Source organism: Macaca fascicularis, chromosome 16, assembly GCF_037993035.2.
Source record: "Macaca fascicularis isolate 582-1 chromosome 16, T2T-MFA8v1.1".
NCBI classification, from domain to species: Eukaryota; Metazoa; Chordata; class Mammalia; order Primates; family Cercopithecidae; genus Macaca; species Macaca fascicularis.
In genome coordinates this window covers 18,226,139-18,244,004 of record NC_088390.1, presented here as the reverse complement: position 1 = coordinate 18,244,004, position 17,866 = coordinate 18,226,139, and the positions used below count along the sequence as shown (strand labels likewise).

Sequence of the window (17,866 nt, the reverse complement as noted above, 5' to 3'; positions counted from 1 at the left end):
GCAGCCCCGCCCCGCCCCTGAGACACTCACGGGGGATTCTCTCCCAGGGCCCGTCCATTGTACTGCTGCACCTGCTCTGGCCCATAGATTCCAAACATTTGGTATGGGTTCACCGACACCAGGATGCTCCCGATGTATGTCTGCTGGGCAGACGGTGGCCTCAGCGTCATGGCTCCTTGCAGACCTGTGTCCCTCCTTCCCCTACGCTGGAAGCTTGGCTCCCTGTTTCCTTCCGAACAGATATCTGGCTGCCTGGACTCAGGATTCCCATCTAGAGCCCTCTACCAGCTTGCTGGGCTATGTGCTCTAACAGTGGAATCTCAGGCACTGCAGCAGGCTGAGCTGAGAGGAGTCTGGAGTGAGTAAAACCCCACAGCCACGATCCTGGGTGGGCTTCTGCCTACTTCATTTGTTCATAGTTGGACCCAGGCTCCAGGAACTTTTGGCTCCTGTTGAGGGCAAACCTCCACTGCCTGGAGTGGGTAGTTGGGGAACTCAGGGGATCCTGATGTGGCCAGAGCCCTTCCGGGTGTCCTTGTCTTCCACACTGGCTCTGGGCCCCTGGCCCTCTGTTCTGTCATTCTGAGGTCAGAGGCTCCCCTCCAACCCCTCTGACCATCCCCACCCTGGGGTCCGGGTCTATGGATTCTAGGACTCTGGAAGTTCTATCTGTCAGGTCCCGGGTAGTGGGGGTGTCGCGTATTTCTGGATTCTCTGTCTCCAGCTTTCTGCCTCTGGCATCCACCGTTCTAAGACTGTGTTTTAAGACTTCAGATTTTAGTTCTAGGCTCTGGCATTCTATGCTGAAATGACAGAAACTCAGAGTTCAAACCAGAGGCCACAGGGGCTAGGGCCCACAAGAGAAATCTGTGCATCCCACCCGGCCCCAGGAGGCAGCTGCCTTCCTGACCTAGGCCCAGGGCAGGGCCAGCCCTAGGTCTTACGTAGATGAGGTTCCGTTCAAATCTAATCTTGAGGTTGGACAGCACAGTGGTTTCCTGGAGGTCTCTAGAAGGGCACAGAGAGAAGCCGTGAGCGCCCCCAGGGCTGGTTCTGGCATGAGTCTCCCTCCCCGACTCAGTGCAGTGCCTTGATCAGATAGGCCTGAGTTCAAGTCCTGTTTCTGACACCAACCAGTTAGGAGACCTTGGGCAAATTACTTCACCTGTCTGTGCCTGTTTCTTTATTTGTCCAATGGGTATGATAATCATTGTACCTACTTCATTGGGGGTTTGGGGGACACTCTTACGTAATCACCATGATTAGATAATGATGTTGACAAACACGGCCCTCTTGTTTTGAGCACCTCCAATGTGCCGGCATCCTCACCACAGCCATCCCACTCCCATTTTGTGGATGAGAAACTGAGGTGCAGAGAAGCAAAGCGATTTGTCCAAGGTCTGCCAGCTAGTGAGTGGTGGGGCTAGGATTTGAACCAAAGTCCATCTAACTCACAAAGCACACCACATTTAGTCTTTGTGACACTTCATGACTGAGGCTCTGAAAATGTCCTGGGAGGTGAGAGGCAACTGCAGGAGGAGCCGCTCTGGTTGGGAGGATGGGGACCCCATGGTGACACCTTGTTACCCCGCCAGCCCTGCCCACTCACTCCAGCTGTGTCATGTCCTCCACACCATCCTCCCTGTGCTGCTCGCGGAACCGCACAGATGGCAGGTTTCGGATGGAGTGCATCTGTGTGAGAGAGACTGTGTCTGCAGTTTGAAGGGTGCCCCCCGCCCCCACTGGCCCCTGGCTTGGTCATACCTGGGGCCTGCTAACATTGTTGGGGAGGGAATCCCAAGGCCAGGTGGGTCCTGCAAGTCTCCTCATTACAGAATGCTGTGGCCCCTGGAACCTGCATGCAACCCTCACACATGAGACACACGCATGCCCTCAGTGCCCAGGCAGGCGCTCCCATGAGCTCCTAAGTGTCCTGCCCTGGGGGGTGAGCAAAGGCATGAGCAGGTACATGGGTGCACGTGCCAGCTCCCTCCCAACTGCAGCTGTCCCAGCACCAGCAGACCCCATGTGTTGGTTTGTGTGACAACTCAAAAGGACACTTGTGACCTGACGCATGGGGCCTCCAGGAGGGCAGAGATGGAGACTGTCTTAGCACCACACCCCCATGCTCATCCCAGGGAAAATGTGTGGACACCTGCATACGAACCCACACTCAATGGCATTTACAGCTCATACAACTCCCAGGCACACAGGTGTTCTTGTAGGCCTGTGGACACATATGCAAGCCTGTGGGGCCCGGCTGGAGGCACATAGTGTGCAGGCACATGCTCTACCTGTCCACTTGGCACATACATCTGGGTGCACAGCTGGGTCCCTCCCTACCCTGGGGGTCTGGAGAATGGAAGTTCTGATGCCACCTTTGGGCTGCAGGGTCTCCTCTCTGCACGCACATCTGTGCACATGGGCAGAGGGTGGGCAAACAACCCTGACCCCCAGGGATGCCACATCTGCTCAGACCTCATACACTAGCTTTTGTCATTTGGCCATGGTACACACGCGCACACATGCTCAGGCATGCAGGCCTGCGCAGGATCCACATGACTGGGAGCACACACATGTGCACCCTCAGCCTCTCCAATCCCAGCAGCACCCTGAGCAGGCGAGGAAAGAGGACACCAGGAGGGAGGCCTGCATGCCTGTCGCTGGGCTGCTAAGTAGGGCACAGTGAGTATCACCTTTTCTGCCCTGGCCTCTAGCCCACCCATCTGCCCACGTGCTTGCCAGCAGCCTCAGACCCTGAATAATTCAGCCACTCACGTATTCCAGGGTGAGGAGGGCCCAGGCATCCTTGCCCCTCACCCCTAGGCGCCCTGCGCCCCGCTCCTGCAATGCTGCAGCCCACACGGCACGGGGCACCCGCCGCCGGGGCCAGGGCCCCCCCAGCAGCCAGGCTGCCCCAGTTGCCATTGTTGGGCCCAGCTGGCTGCCCGCTCCGCTGGGCACGGTCTGCACAGGCTGAGACGCACCTGCCGCCCCTGCTTGCCCCGCCCACCACCCCAGCATCCCGGGAGAGGCTCCGGTGACCACGCACCCCGGCCAAGGGCCACCCAGCATCAGGCTCGAGTTCCACCTTGAGTGTGGCAGCCAGGCATGGGCTGGGCACTCCTCAGAAGGGCTGCCTACCCTGTACCCGCCATGGGGTTCCAGAAGGACTCCTGGTTCAGTTTTCCCTCTGTGCAATGAGGAGGCTGGAGGGTTGGATCCTGAGCCCCTCACCCTGACCTATTCCAGAATCCTGCAGCCCAGGGGACTTCAAAGGGCAGCAAAAACCTTGAGGAAAGAGGAGGCTGTAATTTGGGACAGGGTCAGTAGGAGACAGGAGGAACCGCACAGACCTGGATGTGCGGTGGAACAGGATGGATAGGCATGTCCTGCAGTTTCACATCTGGCTTGGCTAAAATCTCTGAGGGGAAGTTAGGGCCAGACCTGCCATCCAGATTGGATCAGGGCAGGGCTGCCCAGGGCCCAGGCTGAGATGAACAAAGATCCTTCCCCAGAGCGACCTGGAAGCAGTTTCCCACGTCTCTGTCCTGTGCCTGCCTGTGCTGGGCATCCCCTTGTTCAACCCTCCAGAGGTTCTGGGAGGGACTGTTCTCCCCAACTTACAGGCCCCAGCAGGCAGCCGCTCTCCAAGGTTGCACAGGGCTCCTCAGGCTGTCTCTCTTGCCCTGTTTTCTAGGCCAGAACCCTCAAACCCTCCCTGTAATCTGTGCCCCCATACCTTGTTCCGCCAGCTTGGGGGGCCGACCTCTTCCCAGGAGCCCTTAAGGGAGAGGCAGGCGGCTCCAGGGCCCAGGTGGCAGGACTGGGGGTGGGCGTGTACTCGTGGCCTGGGTCCACAGGCATCTGCCCGAAGCCAGAGGCAGGACCAGCGAAGACCCCAGGCTCTTGGCTTGGGGTCCTGGGTTGGCTGGACTCGAGGCTTCAGGGCTGCAGGCCCAACTCGCTGGAAAGAGCTCAGCTTCTGCACACGAGGCATGACCACAGCAAAACGCCCAGGGGCTGCCTGGCGCCGCTCGCCCTCCTTGGGCAGGGGCTCTGGGGCCCTGGTGGGTGCCAAGGGGGCTGCGGTTTGGGGCAGTGTCCCCCAGCGGTGCCATGGTGGCCATGTGGCCCTGGTCTGCTCACGTGCAGCCAGTGGGTATGAGAGGCTGGGCCTTAATGTCTTTTGCTCTGGGAGGACATCCTTAGGGGGTGTGACATCCTTGGGAGGTGTTGGGATTGGAGGCTTGGTCTCTGCTGGCAGCTGGGGGTCTCCCAGGGTGGCCTCTTCTTCAGGCTTCTCAGGGGTTGGGCCAGCTGATTTGGTGAGCTGTCCAGGACCCGGCTCATGGTGTCTGCCCAGGAAGACCCTGGTCATATCAGCAGCTGCATCCTCAGGCTGGAGGGTGGTGGATGGCACAGGGCCTACGTGCTGGAGAAAGGGGTTTTCCGGCACAGGGGGTGGCCTGGAAAAGCCTCGGCGGCTGCCTGCACCTCCTGGCCAGGGGGAGGGTGGGCGTTGGGTGGGAGGCATGTCCACGTCCCAGATGGGGGCCAGCGGGGGCACGGTCCAGGGCACCTCTGAGTCCTCGGCTTCTCGCGGGCTTTCCCGGTGCTCCAGGGGCGCCCGCCAGGCCCCGGCTCCGGCCCCGGGCGGTCGGTGGAAGGGCGGGCGCACTCGTGGCTTCACAGCCCGAGTGGGTGGCTCGCTGAGGCGCCGCCACGTGTGCGGGAGGTGCGAGGGCAGATTCAGGGAGCGGCGCCGCGGGCTGTGGCCCAGCCCCGGGGGCGGCGAGGGTGGCCTGGGTGAGCCCGGCAGCGGCGAGCGGGGTGGGCCCAGGCGCCCCGCGGCTCTGCGTGGGGCTGGGGACTCCTGCAGCGAGCGGGGCCGGCGGGCCGGGGGCGGGAAGGGCGGCTGGAAGGGTCCCGCGCGCAAGGACAGCTGAGGCGACGGGGGCGCCAAGGGTGAGCGGTAGCCGGGGCCCGGCAGGCTCTTCAGCGAGGGCTGGGGCGAGGCCAGTGGTGACCAGGCTCGCCTCCGCGACGCCCGTGGGGAGGCCCCGGGGAAGCCGAAGGCCGCCCCTCGCCCGCGGGAGTCCCTGAACGAGGGTCGGGGCCCGGGGAAGGCCAGTAGGTCGGGGGGCATCTCCGGACTCACGGCAGGGGGCTCCACGAAGGCCCACCAGCTGGCCTGCGGCGCCGGGGGCACGTGCGCTGGGGCGGCCCAGGGCGGCGGGTGGCGGCGGAGGGAGCCGTAGGGCGAGGCCGGCCGGGGCAGGCCCGAGAGTGCCGGGTAGAGGGGCGGCGCAGGCGGGGGCCCGGGGCTGGGAGTCCTAGGGGGCACGGGCGGGGACAGGAGCGCGCTCCAGTGGGAGACCTTCCTGGGCGTGGGCGTGGGCGCGGGCGCGGGAGGGCGGCGCGCGTCGTTGCCGCTGCGAGCGCGTGGCTGGGCCCTCCTCAGCACGATGGGCGTGCTGGGCCGCTCCGGGTCCATGCCAGCCAGCTTGTAGCCGAAGCGTTTGTAGGCTGCCTCCCTGACCGCGGGGCCGCCCGCCCGGGCCTTCTGGCTGCCCCTGAGCCGCGGAATGGGCTTCTTCTCCGACAGCGTGTTCTTGAGGAACCGCGCCAGCGAGGTGGCAGGGCGAGGAGCGGGGCGGCCAAACTCAGGGCCGAAGCCCAGGCCCCGGTGGGCGCCGAAGGCCGACAGCGCGCGCTGGAGGTTTCGCTGGCGTGGCGTGAGGAAGCCCCAGAAAGGGTGGCCGTAGGGCACATTGGGCACCGGGGGCGGCTCCTCCTCGTCCTCTTCTTCGTCCGCATCCCCTAAGGGCAGAGGAATATCCAGAGAGGGTGGCAGGGGCACCTCCAGCTTCTCCTTCCCAAACAGCTTCACCTGGGGTCGCGGGAAGAGGCGGAACTTGCGGATGAGGGACAGCTTGGACCTGGCGGGCTTGTCCATGCCTTGCTGCTCAAAGAAGGCGGCGCTGGGCAGGCGGAAGGAGGTCCCCTGACGCTCCCCGCCCGCGTCCTCCGGCTCCTCCAGCTCGGCAATGTCATCCATGGGGTGGGCATACGGATTGTGGGGCGACAGGATGGGCGGTGGTACCCAGGGGTACACAAAGGCCGAGGTCGACTCCTCTGGGTAAAAATAGGGCACCTCGGGGGGGTAGATGGCCTCGTCCCCACCGCCATAGATGCCTTCGACATAGGGGACGGTGTAGGGGACCCCGTAGGGATCAAAGTAGGGTACATCGTAGGGAGTGTGGTACGGGAGGTCATAGGGCGGGTATGGCACGTCGTACGGTGCATAGGGATCCAGGTAGTAGCCATATGGGTGCGCCTCGCCCTCGTACCCATCGTGGTAGCTGTAAGGAGACGAGTACCCCGACGGGGGCGCATATGGGGGTTCGTAATCGTTGTAGCCATAGCCGTAGCTGTAGGTGTACCCTGGATCAAAGGGGCCACCGTAATAGTCGGGGTGGTAGTAGTCGTAGGGGTCCTCCGGCAGGTACCCGTAGTAGTGGTCGCTGTAGGGTGGCCAAGCCGGGCTGTAGGGGCCGAGGCCCGCCAGGTAGGGTTCCTGCTCCTCGTAGCGGTGGAGTGACTGCCGGTCATAGTAGTCGTCGCCATCGCGGTGATAGTCATAATACTCGCCCAGGTCCTGGAAACCCTCAAGCCCGTACAGCGACTTGCGGGAACCCGAGTGATGGAACGGGGCCTCGTCCTCGGAGGGCAGGAAGCCCAGGGGCTCGCCTGACGCGTAGATGCTGCGGCTGCGGGGGAACCTCCGGAGCCGGCCCCCGGGCCGCAGGATCTCGGCACCCGACGGGAAGGCGAGTTTGCGGGAGCCCATGCGAGAGCTCGAGCGCTGCAGCCAGGCGTCCACCGTGGCCTGCTCGCTGCCCGACTCCTCGGCCTTCTTGAGGAGGAACTTTTTTGTGAGCCAGTTGATGGCCGTGGACGCCTTGCTGAGCGACCGGGCGCGCGGCCGAAGGCGGCCGTAGCCACGGCGGCCTGGGAAGCGGATCACCATGAAGGACGGTTTCTTGCCCTTCATCGCCCGCTTCTTCTTGCCCATTCGCATCTGCGTCATGAGCTTCGACGTGGACTTGAGCACAGTGCGGGCCTTCTTCTTGCGCTTGGTCTTCTGGGGGCCGGTGTGGAGGCCCCAGAAGAAGGCCGAGGCGCTGCGGAACTGGCCTTTCTTGGAGATCTTGGGTGTGCGGTCGCGGAAACCCATGAAGAGCCGCGACGTCCCCTTCAGGCTCCGTTTGGGCTTCTCCGGCTCCGGTGCCTTCTTCCCCTTCTTCCCTTTCTTGGCTTTCTTCTCCTCATCTTCCTCCTTCGCCATGGTGGCTGTCTGCTCTCTACCGGGCCTGGGGCCGGTGTCACGGGCTCAGGGACTTGGAGACACAGGGACCTGCTCGGTCTCCTGCCCGCGGCTGGACACGCGGCCTCCTCGGGCTGGGAGCAGACTGGACTGGCCCCGGGTGGCGTGGGGAGGGCTGAGCCAGGATTCCGGGAGGGCGGATCCATAATTCATCTCCTCTAGAGCGCCTTGGGTTTCACCCTAGAGCAGTGGTGGAAAGTGTGTGGGTGTTGTTTACCGGGATGGGGAAGCCTGCCTATGAGGCCTGTGCTGGGGAAGACATTCTTGCCTCGGAGTCGTCATGGCAACATCAGTGCTCATCCTGGTCAGGCCCTCCCTAGGCCACAGCTGGCTCAACCCCCTGAAGGGAGCCCTTGGGTCATTTCGGCTTCACAGACAAAGACATTGAGCCACAGAGATGGAATGCCACCTGCCCTAAATCACCAGCACACCTGCACTGGACCGGAAGTGGAGCCCAGGGTGGGATGGTCAAAGCCCACCAAGTCATCTTGGAGGAGAAGTTTGAACGCTCTAGGTCCTGGGCAAGGGAGGAGGGGAATGGGCAGAGCAGGTGCTGGGCTGCGGTCAGTGTAACGGGAGCTGGCTGGCTCTCAGGAGCTGAATAATACATGGGGTGGGGAGCCAGGCTGCTGGCTCAGAAGGCAGGGCACGGAGGGGTGTTTCAGTGGAACTCCACTTCTGTGTGTGTATGTGGGGGGGCGGGGTAGAGAGGCGGAAATGGAGGGTGGGTCAGGCCTGACTCTCACTCTAGGCTCTGTCACTGACTGGCTGTGTGGGTCCAGGAAAGCCTTTGTCCTCTCTGGGCCTCAGTTTCCTCTGAAGAATGGGAGTGATAAGCTATGCTCTGTCTCCTTCACCAAAAGGAAGCAAGACCTGATGGAGCTGCTGGGTAACTGGAGATGCCTCCCACTGGCTCCTGTCTGGGGTCCCTGCCTAGCCCTGTCCACTCCTCTTACTTTCTGCTCTGGCTGAGTAGGCTGTGGCCATATGGTTCCTGCCTTCTCTGGGCATAGCTGATTGCTTCATATGGCCTGACCTAAGGCTGCATATCCAAAGTCTGGTTGGTGGCCAGTCTAACTCACTTTTGAGAACCTGCACTAAAAGAGGTTGTCAGTGGAAAAAACTGAGCAGGCCAGCGGGGGTGGGGAGTGGCAGCTCTGAGACCGGAAGCCTCAGAACCAGCTCTCCTCCTCCTTTTCCTCCTCCCCCTTCTCAAGATGGACCCCAGTTAACATCAAGCTCCCTACTTACTGAACTCTGCTTCAGTCTTTTGGTCCCAGAGCTAATTCTTTGGTTGCTTAAGGTTTAGCATAGGCAACCCCAGAGCAGCAAGGTTCTGGCCCTGGTTCTGCCACTTGCCAGCTCCACGCCCTCAGATCAGTGGCTTCAGAGCCTCAGCGTGCTCAGCTGTGAAACAGGGACAGGGAGAGGCCTTCCCAGGCAAGTGGCAGGAGCGGAGAGGGGACCATGCAGCAGAGGAGGTCTCCCCCTGTCTGCCTCTTCCCCCTGTTTACTTTCTCTGGCTCTTCACTTTCCTCTTCTTCCTGCTCCTCCTCCCCAAGATTCACCTGGAGCCAGTCAGTGCCCAGCCGCTCAGAGGAGTTGCACCAGGGGCTGTTGGTGCCTGGTGCAGGCAGTCTCACAGGGATGGGGAATAGGGCTTGATGGAAACCAGATAAATTGGATGGACGGCTTTTGGGGCAAGTTAGGGGATATGTGCAGGAAGTGGGCCTCTTGCAGAGCAGGAGTTTGAGGGGCTGCCCACTCTCCCTTCTGTTTTTGGGCAGTGGCTCTTGTCCGCTTGAGGAAAATGAAGGACAGGGGAGATGTTCTTTCTTTCTTCTTTTTTTGAGACAGAGTCTCGCTCTGTTGCCCAGGCTGGAGGGCAGTGGTACAATCTTGGCTCACTGCAAACTCCACCTCCCGGGTTCAAGCAATTCTTGTGCCTCAGTCTCCCAAATATCTGGAATTACAGGTATGTGTCACCACACCCGGCCAATTTTTGTATTTTTAGTAGAGACGGGTTTTGCCACGTTGGCCGGGATGGTCTCAAACTCCTGACCTCAGATGATCCACCGACCTCGGCCTCCCAAAGTGCTGAGATTAGAGATGTGAGCCACGGCACCCAGCCAAGACATTCTTTCTGAGCCCAGAGATATCAACACCTGCCCCAGCTCCTCTTGGAGCCAGTTTCCAGAGTGAGGCCCCAGTCAGGTGTGTGGCACAATGGTCACAGCAGGTCTGTGCGATATGAGCTATTAGTATCTCTGTTCTCCAGATGAGGAAACTCAGACTCAAAAGGTGAAGGGACTTGCTCGAGGCCACCTGGCTTGGGAAGGCAGAACCCCGTCCTGGCCGGGTTCAGCACTACCTCCCTTACTAGGCCCTCCTGCCCACTGAGCTCCTGGGTAATCACTGGGCTTGCAGTGGCTTAGGACACTGGGCAGAGCCAGGAGCATAGTCGAGCTGACCCCATAACCTGCTCCTGCCTGGAGGGGGAGGGCCCTGACCAAGCCACTGGGCAAACCAGAGCCCAGCTGGGCCTCCAACAGGCACCAAGGCCTCTCCAGTGCTTGCCCATAGCTACCCCAACCTGGATTCCTCAGTCAGCCTGGCCCCTTTCCCTAAGGGTCCTGTAGCCAGCATTTACTCACTCACCCATACATTCAAAAGCCTCTGTGGGAAGTGTGCTGCATACTAGGCACCGTCTAAGTGCTGGGGACACAGCTGTGAACAAAACAGAGAAAAACCCTGCCCTCATGCAGTTACCAAATGTGGGTGAACGGAGAGCCAATAAACATGGAAAATCAGTAACAGATAATGGGGCACAAGTGCTGTGGAAGGGACAGCAAGAAGTGGGGGTGTGACATTAAACAGGAAGTCAGGGAAGGCCTAGTGGCTATGGGGCCATGGCGAGAGCCTGTGGGCAGTGCACAGTCCCAAGCAGATGGAGGAGCAGTCAGACCAGGTGGCTGGAGGGCAGCGGGGGTGCACTGGGTGGTGAGGTCAGAGTTCAGGGGCACACGTGCAGGGCCTGTGGGCCACAATGAGGGCTTGGTTTCGACTGCCAGTGAGGCAGGAGCCGCGGGAGGAGGGTTTTGGCAGAGAAGGGATGGAATTCGACCTCAGTCTTTTTTTTTTTTTTTTTTTTTGAGACAGAGTCTCGTTGTATTGCTCAGGCTGGAGTGTGATGGTACGATCTTGGCACAGCAACCTCTGCCTTCCAGGTTTAAGCAATTCTCCTGCCTCAGCTTCCCAAGAAACTGGGATTACAGGCACACATCACCACACTGGCTAATTTTGTATTTTTAGTAGAGACAGGGTTTCACCATGTTGGCCAGGCTGGTTTCGAACTCCTGACCTCAGGTGATCCGCCTGCCTTGACCTCCCAAAGTGTTGGGATTACATCCGTGAGCCACCATGCCTGGCCTCGACCTCAGTCTTGATAGGAGCCTCTACTGCTGTGGGAGAAGTGGCTGCAGGAGTGAGGGTGAAGGCAGGGAGGCCAGCGTGGAAGTTTCCATGGAGGTCCTCCTGCACCAGGCTGCCAGCTGTTAAGGTGTGGAGAAGTGGGAGGATGCTGGGGACATGTGGCAGGTAGGGCTGACAGGATTGATGATGGGGATGGGGGAGGGTGCAGGAATGGCTCCCAGGTTTCCTTACTGAACAGCAGGGAGAATGGAGAGGCTGTCAGGTCATTGGCCAGGATGAGGAAGGCTGCGGGCAGAGCAAGTTGAGGAGGTAGGGCCCAGGAGTCAGCTTTGGGCACTGGGCACTGCTAAGGTGCCATCACAGCCATCAGGGCTGGTGACATCAGTTAGGGAGTCATCAGCATCTAGAAGGCATTGAAGCCACAGCTCTGGAGGATGACACCAGGGAATGAGTATAGAGGGAAGAGAGGTCACGGAATGAGCCGCAGGGCTGCAGTGCTTAGGAGCCAAGGAGGCAGTGAGTGAGCACCACGAAGCCAGCCAGAGGAGCAGGTGGAGGCCCAGGAGGGAGTGGGATCCTGGGGGCTGCGCAGGAGGGCGGGACTGCTATGACAGATGGGCACATGGCCCATGTTAGTCAAGAATGGAGAGCTGACTAATGGATGCAGCTCTTTAGAACTCCAGGGGTGACTGTGACAAGAGTGGTCCCAGTACAGTGGTGAGGGCGAGGGAAGTTACACCTAATGGAAGAGGTTTCAAGAAAGACAGGACCAGGGCCAGATGTCGTGGCTCATGCCTGTAATCCCAGCACTTTGGGAGGCCAAGGCAGGTGGATCATATGAGGTCAAGAGTTTGAGACCAGCCTGACCAACATGGTGAAACCTCGTTTCTACTAAAAATACAAAAATTAGCTGGCCATGGTGGCGCATGCCTGTAATCCCAGCTGCTCGAGAGGCTGAGGCAGGAGAATCACTTGAACCTGGGAGGTGGAGGTTGCAGTGAGCCAAGATCAAGCCATTGCCCAGAGCAAAAACTCCGTCTCAAAAAAAAAGATAAAAAAAGAAAGACAGGACTGCGGTGGTCACAAGGCGGGCCCACTTGTGAGCATACTAAAACCACAGGATTGTACACTTTGGTGGGTGAATTGTATGGAAGGCGGACTATATATTGACTGTTTTAAAAAAGAAAAAGGACAAGAGGGAGGGAGGGAAGGAAGGAAGCAAGTAATCCACCCCTGGGGATGTCTCTTACATGTCCTTATGGGTAAGGATGAACAAACAGAGCTGCTTGTTGCCGCAGTACACCGCACTGCATTCCAGGATGGAACATAGCACAGCTATAACAAGGAATATGGACGATCTCTGTGTCGTGACAGGGAGCGATCTCCAGGACCTGCTAGTGTAGGAAGCAGGCTGCAGAACAGCCTGTTGACTACAGTGTTTACTGAGGCCTTTCTATAGGGAGAGAGAGAGAGAGAGAGAGTGTGTGTGTGTGTCAGAGGAAGTGGGTGGTAAGAATATAAGTTTGTATTCTTCTTTTTTTTTTTTGAGACAGAGTCTCGCTTTGTGGCCCAGGCTGGAGTGCAGTGGCCGGATCTCAGCTCACTGCAAGCTTCGCCTCATGGGTTCACGCCATTCTCCTGCCTCAGCCTCCCGAGTAGCTGGGACTACAGGTGCCCGCCACCTCGCCCGGCTAGTTTTTTGTATTTTTTAGTAGAGACGGGGTTTCACCGTGTTAGCCAGGATGGTCTCTATCTCCTGACCTCGTGATCCGCCCGTCTCGGCCTCCCAAAGTGCTGGGATTACAGGCTTGAGCCACTGCCCCCAGCCAAGTTTGTATTCTTGTGTTTGCTTTTTTTTTTTTTTTTTTTTTGAGACAGTCTCACTCCGCCAACCAGGCTGGAGAGCAGTGGTGCAATCTCAGCTCACTGCAGCCTCCACCACCTGGGCCTGAGCTTCCTGAGTAGCTGGAATTACAGGCATGCACCACCATGCCTGATTAATTTTTGTATTTTTAGTAGAGACAGGGTTTTGCCATGTTGGCCAGGCTGGTCTTGAACTCCTGACCTCAAGTGATCTGCCCATCTCATCCTCCCAAAGTGCTGGGATTAAAGGCGTGAGTCACCATGCTTAGCTTGTATTTGCTTTTTTTATTTCCATATTAGAAATACTACAGCCGGGAGCAGTGGCTCATGCTTGGGCACTTTGAGAGGCTAAGATGGGAGGAGCCCAGGAGTTTGAAACCAGCCTAGGCAGTATAATGAGACCCTGTCCCTAAAACACAAACAAACCAAAAAATTAGCAGGGAGTGGTAGCAGGCACCTGTAGGCCCAGCTACTCAGAAGGCTGAAGTGGGAGGATCGCTTGAGCCAGTATTTTGAGGTTGCAGTGAGCCATGATCATGCCACTGCACTCCAGCTTCTGACACAGAGCAAGACTCTGTGTCAAAATAAACAAAAATACAGCACCAGGTGTGGTGGCTCACGCCTGTAATCCTAGCACTTTGGGAGGCCGAGGTGGGCTGATTACCTGAGCTCAGGAGTTAGAGACCAGCCTGGGCAACATGGTGAAACCCTGTCTCTACTAAAATACAAAAAATCAGCTGGGTGTGGCAGTGTGTGCCTGTAGTCCTAGCTACTCCGGAGGCTGAGGCAGGAGAATTTCTTGAACCCAGGAGGTGGAGGTTGCAGTGAGCTGAGATCGTGCCACTGCATTCCGGCCCAGGTGACAGAGTGAGACTCCGTTTCAAAAAAAAAAATAAATAAAAATAAATATAGCAAAAGATACTCAAGAAATTAATGAGAATGGTTATCTCACTGTAAATCTTTCTGTATTAGTTTGATTGTTTGATTTTTGATCCATGTGAATGCATTTCTGAGTGAAAAACCAAATAAAAATGTAACATTTAAAAGTGTAAATGTGGGCCGGGCGCGCTGACTCACACCTGTAGTCCAGCACTTCGGGAGGCCGAGGACGGTGGATCACTCAAAGCTAGCAGTTCAAGACCAGCCTGGACAACACGGCAAAACCCTGTCTCTACTAAAAATACAAACATCAGTCGGACATGGTGGTGTGCACCTGTAATCCCAGCTACAGGTGTGCACAGCGTGGTGGCTGAGGCAGAAGAATCACTTGAACCCAGGATGTGGAGGTTGCAGTGAGCTGAGATTGCACCACTGCAATCCAGCCTGGGTGACAGTGCGAGACCCTGTCCCTCCCCAACCCCCTAAACAAGTGTAAATGTGAAAATGGAAAAAAAAAGGGGGGGAGATTGGAGACAGTGAGTGGAAACACCACTTTAGAGGGGCTCCCAGGAAGAATTTCAGGGACCTGAGATGTCACAGGTCCAACCCTACCCCTATCCCAGCTCCATGTAATATTTGTTACATTTGTTGAAAGTGAGGCAGAGAAAGGTCAGAGACTTGCTGGGGAGAAGCAGGGCAGGACTGGCCCTTCAGGCCCAAGAGCACCTCCCAGAGCCATACCTTCTGTCTGCCCCAAGTAGGGGAGCCTTGTCTGTCTGTCCAGGAGAAAGGCTGAGAGGCCACCATTGTCTAGCGGGCTTGCCCAAGTCCCGCCTCAAACCCTCAGGCAGGCATCTTTCCACTGCAAAGCCCCATTGTCCAGATGAAGAACCTGCCTCTCAGAGAGGCAAGCCCAGCTCTAGCCCCGGGGACGTGGAGCCCAGTGGCTGAGAGCTCTGGGTCAGGTCTCATTCCCTTCCTGGATCTGACCCATAGCAAGTCATGCAGCCTCGGCGTTGGAGTCTCCTCATCTGTGAGTGTAGATGCCTCCCCTACCAGGGCTGACCTGGGCATTACATGAGATAGCGGAGAGCTGGGCACAGTGGCTGGCCTGGGTAAGCAGCTGTTGTTATGATTGTCAATGTTGTTGCTACAGGCTGCTGCCTGTCTGCTCTGAGTGAGGAGGTCTGGGTGACTGCTGGCGGCAAGTCCTGCCCAACTGACCCCTCCTGGTCTCTGGGCTCCAGGCTAGACCTCAGGCTAGTAGTCAGCTGAGGCTGCCCCTCCTCTGGTAGGCTCCAGGTCCTGCCTTCCTCTCAGGGTCCCCATCCTCTGTGCAGGCACAGAGTGGGTGTCAGGGAGCAAGTCTCTCGTTCATTCATTTCTTCAATATTACTTGTGCATTAGTTGTGCATCTGTTACGTGCCAAGCACTGTGCAGGGCACTTGGAATTCGCAGAGTCGAGTGGAACCAGATGTGATCTCTGCTCATGGAGCTCCCTGTGTTGTAGGGGACACAGACTTTTTTTTTTTTCTTTTGAGACAGGGTCTCATTTTATCATTCAGGCTGGAGTGCAGTAACATAATCACAGCTCACTGCAGTCTTGAGTTCCCAGGCTCAAGCAATCCTCCCACCTCAGCTGCCTGAGCAGCTGAGACTACGGGTGTGTGGTACCACACCTGGCTAATTTTTTTTTTGGTTGTTTTTTGTAGAGACAGGGTCCCACTATGTTGCCCAGGATGGTCTTGAACTCCTTGCCCCCAGGCAATACTCCTGCCTCAGCCTCCCAAAGTGTTGGGATCACAGGTATGAGCCACCACGCCCATCCTGGATGCAGACTTTAAGCAAAGAGCCACATCAACAAAAAGAGCTGTGAAGGTCAGGGCATGACCCCCGATGCCCAAACACTGCACTGGAGGTCCAGGAAGATTCTCCTGACAAGGCAACCCTGAGCCAAGATCTGAAGGACAAGAGGGAGTTTGTAACATGGAAGAGGGAACTGTATTCCTGGCAGGTGGAACAACATGTGCAAAGGCCAGGTGGTAAGAGGGGCTGCAAGGACAGTCCTATGGCTGGAGCAGAGTGATTGAGGGCATGTGAAATGAGAGGTGGCCAGGGTGGCAGGCAGCAACTAGCCCAATGGGCGTGGAAGGGATGGGACTTTGGTCACTGTTCCACATTTCCAGATGTTTACTATGTGCCAGGCTTGGTGCTAAATGATTTTCTGGAATAGCTCACTAGATTCTCACATAGATGAAGGGCTTAATCTTGGAGAGGTTAGATCCCTCAGCTGAGAGCCCACAGTGAGGAAGCTGTAGGGCCCGTGTCCCTGACTGCAAGGCCTGTGCTCAGAACGGTCGGGCCACACAGAGCTCCACTCTCACTGCAGCCTTCTGAAGTGGGTGTGATTACTCTTCCCACTTTATAGATGAGGACGTGGGCCCAGAGAGGTTATGTGAGTGACACAGCTTGAAGGTGGAGTTAAGCCTGGACAGTCTGGCTTCAGAGTGTCCACAGTCTCAACCACTGCCTCACACGGCTTCTTAGAAAGTAGTATAAAAAGCAGCTCGGGCCGCCATGTGAAAAGAATGGAGAGGGGGCAATGACACAGCTGGGACCATGCTGTGATGGAGTACAGTGGACACATTCAGGATGAGGTGAAACCGGCTGGCCCTGGTGAGAGGCTAGATGGGGCTGGGATGAGGGTGGAGCCAGGTAGACTTGGGGTTGGCTTGGTACAGCTGGGAGGTGCGGGGACTGTCTCTGAGGTGAGGCCAGGGGTATGGGAATGCCATGTTTGGTTTAGGACACGGTGGGCTTGGGATGGCTATGGGACAGTGCAGTGGAGAGTCAAAAAGGCTGCTTGGACCCAGGTCTGGCGAGATGGAAGCTGAGGTCAGGGGGGCTGTCTAGGAGAGGGACAGAGTGCGGAGGAGAGGGTCTCGATTCAGCTTTCTTGCCAAAGGACGGTTCTGAAATGAGAAACGAATCTAAGCTGGAGAGGAGGAAAGATGGAGAATGAGCGAATGCACAGGTGTGGGAGGGACAGACGAATATTCATGACTTTGGCTCCTATGAAACTGAGTCTTCTAAAGCTGCAGGGAATACTATCCTCGGGAGGCTGCAGGGATGCCAGCCGGGAGATGAGTGCAGCTCTGCTGCCTGGGCATGGGCCTGAGTGAGGGTGCAGACCCCTGCCTGTGATCACCAGGGAGGGTGAGTGATGAGAACAAGGTGCTAACAGGGTGAGGCCCAAGCCTGGAGCTTACACAGGTGTGGGGGTCAGAGACCTTTGGGGGGTCTTAGGGAGCTTCCTCAGCCCTAAGGGCACAGTGAGCGACCACTTCACACTGACCTGGGCATACGCAGCTGCACGATCCCTCGCTCGCTCTCTCCCACACAAATGTAGACATACAACCATCCTGACCACAGACCCAGAAAGCCCAGGACATAACAGGGCCGCAGTGCCTGCCCTGATCCACGCACACACAGACCTAGCCCAGGAACAAGCCCATCCATGGTAAGGAACATGTGGCTCAGTGGCTGGAGCCTCTCACCTGAGCCCTTATTGCCTGAGGATCCCCCAGCCTCTGGCCTCATTTGCCACCCTTTGCCAGCCAGCCTGGGGGACAGAACAGGCCTGGATCTAATCCAAGGCCTGGACTCACCCTGACACCCTATGGACTCAAGGCCTTCCCTACCTCACCCTGGGCCCAGACCCCCTACCTGTAAAGTGGAAGTGGGAGTGGCCACCACCCAGGCAGAAACCCTCACCTAGGGCCTCATGGCCAGGCATCAGGGCAGTCAGGAGAGGGGCCGAGGTAAGCCACGGAGCCCTTGCCTGTCTTGGTATCCCACCATTGCCATGAGAGGACTGCGTGGGCATCACACCCCTCACAGATGAACACAGTGAGGCAGAGAAGGGCCTCAAGGTGAGTTAGGGGTGAGGCTCCAGCTCTGCTGCTGCCCCTTCCCTTATCACCCCTGCAGCCTGGGATGCCAGGGTGGCCAGTGGCAGACCCCAAGGACTCTAGGCTAAGGTCTCCTTACCTGGGTCCTGTGGCCTGCTCCCTGCCTGCATGCCGCCTCATGGGGGTCCTCTGGCTGGCCCAGGGGCACGGTCAGCCCAGCAGAGCAGCTCGGTGTTATGGGGAAGGGAGGCCCAGCCCACCACGCCGACTGTCTGGGGCCCCATGCATATTTAATGATGTCTATTATTCCTGTTTTGTCTCTGGAAAGGCATGAGCAGCTGACAGGGGAGCCACGAACAGCCTGGAGAGCTGAGCACGGGCCTGCTTCACG

General features: G+C 58.0%; 1 protein-coding gene across 1 annotated transcript in view; it reads right to left on the bottom strand.

Annotated features, from left to right (window-relative positions):
• MYO15A (myosin XVA) overlaps nucleotides 1-7,482 on the bottom strand; it is a 64,511-nt gene extending 57,029 nt beyond the window's left edge. Inside the window, exons 1-4 of the mRNA XM_065532843.1 lie at nucleotides 3,743-7,482; nucleotides 1,610-1,692; nucleotides 945-1,008; nucleotides 31-140 (exon numbers count right to left, since the gene is read on the bottom strand). Coding sequence (XP_065388915.1) covers nucleotides 31-140; nucleotides 945-1,008; nucleotides 1,610-1,692; nucleotides 3,743-7,351 — 3,866 coding nt within the window. The 5' untranslated portion in view covers nucleotides 7,352-7,482. The remainder of the gene's footprint in view (nucleotides 1-30; nucleotides 141-944; nucleotides 1,009-1,609; nucleotides 1,693-3,742) is intronic.
• Nucleotides 7,483-17,866: the final 10,384 nt, after the last annotated feature.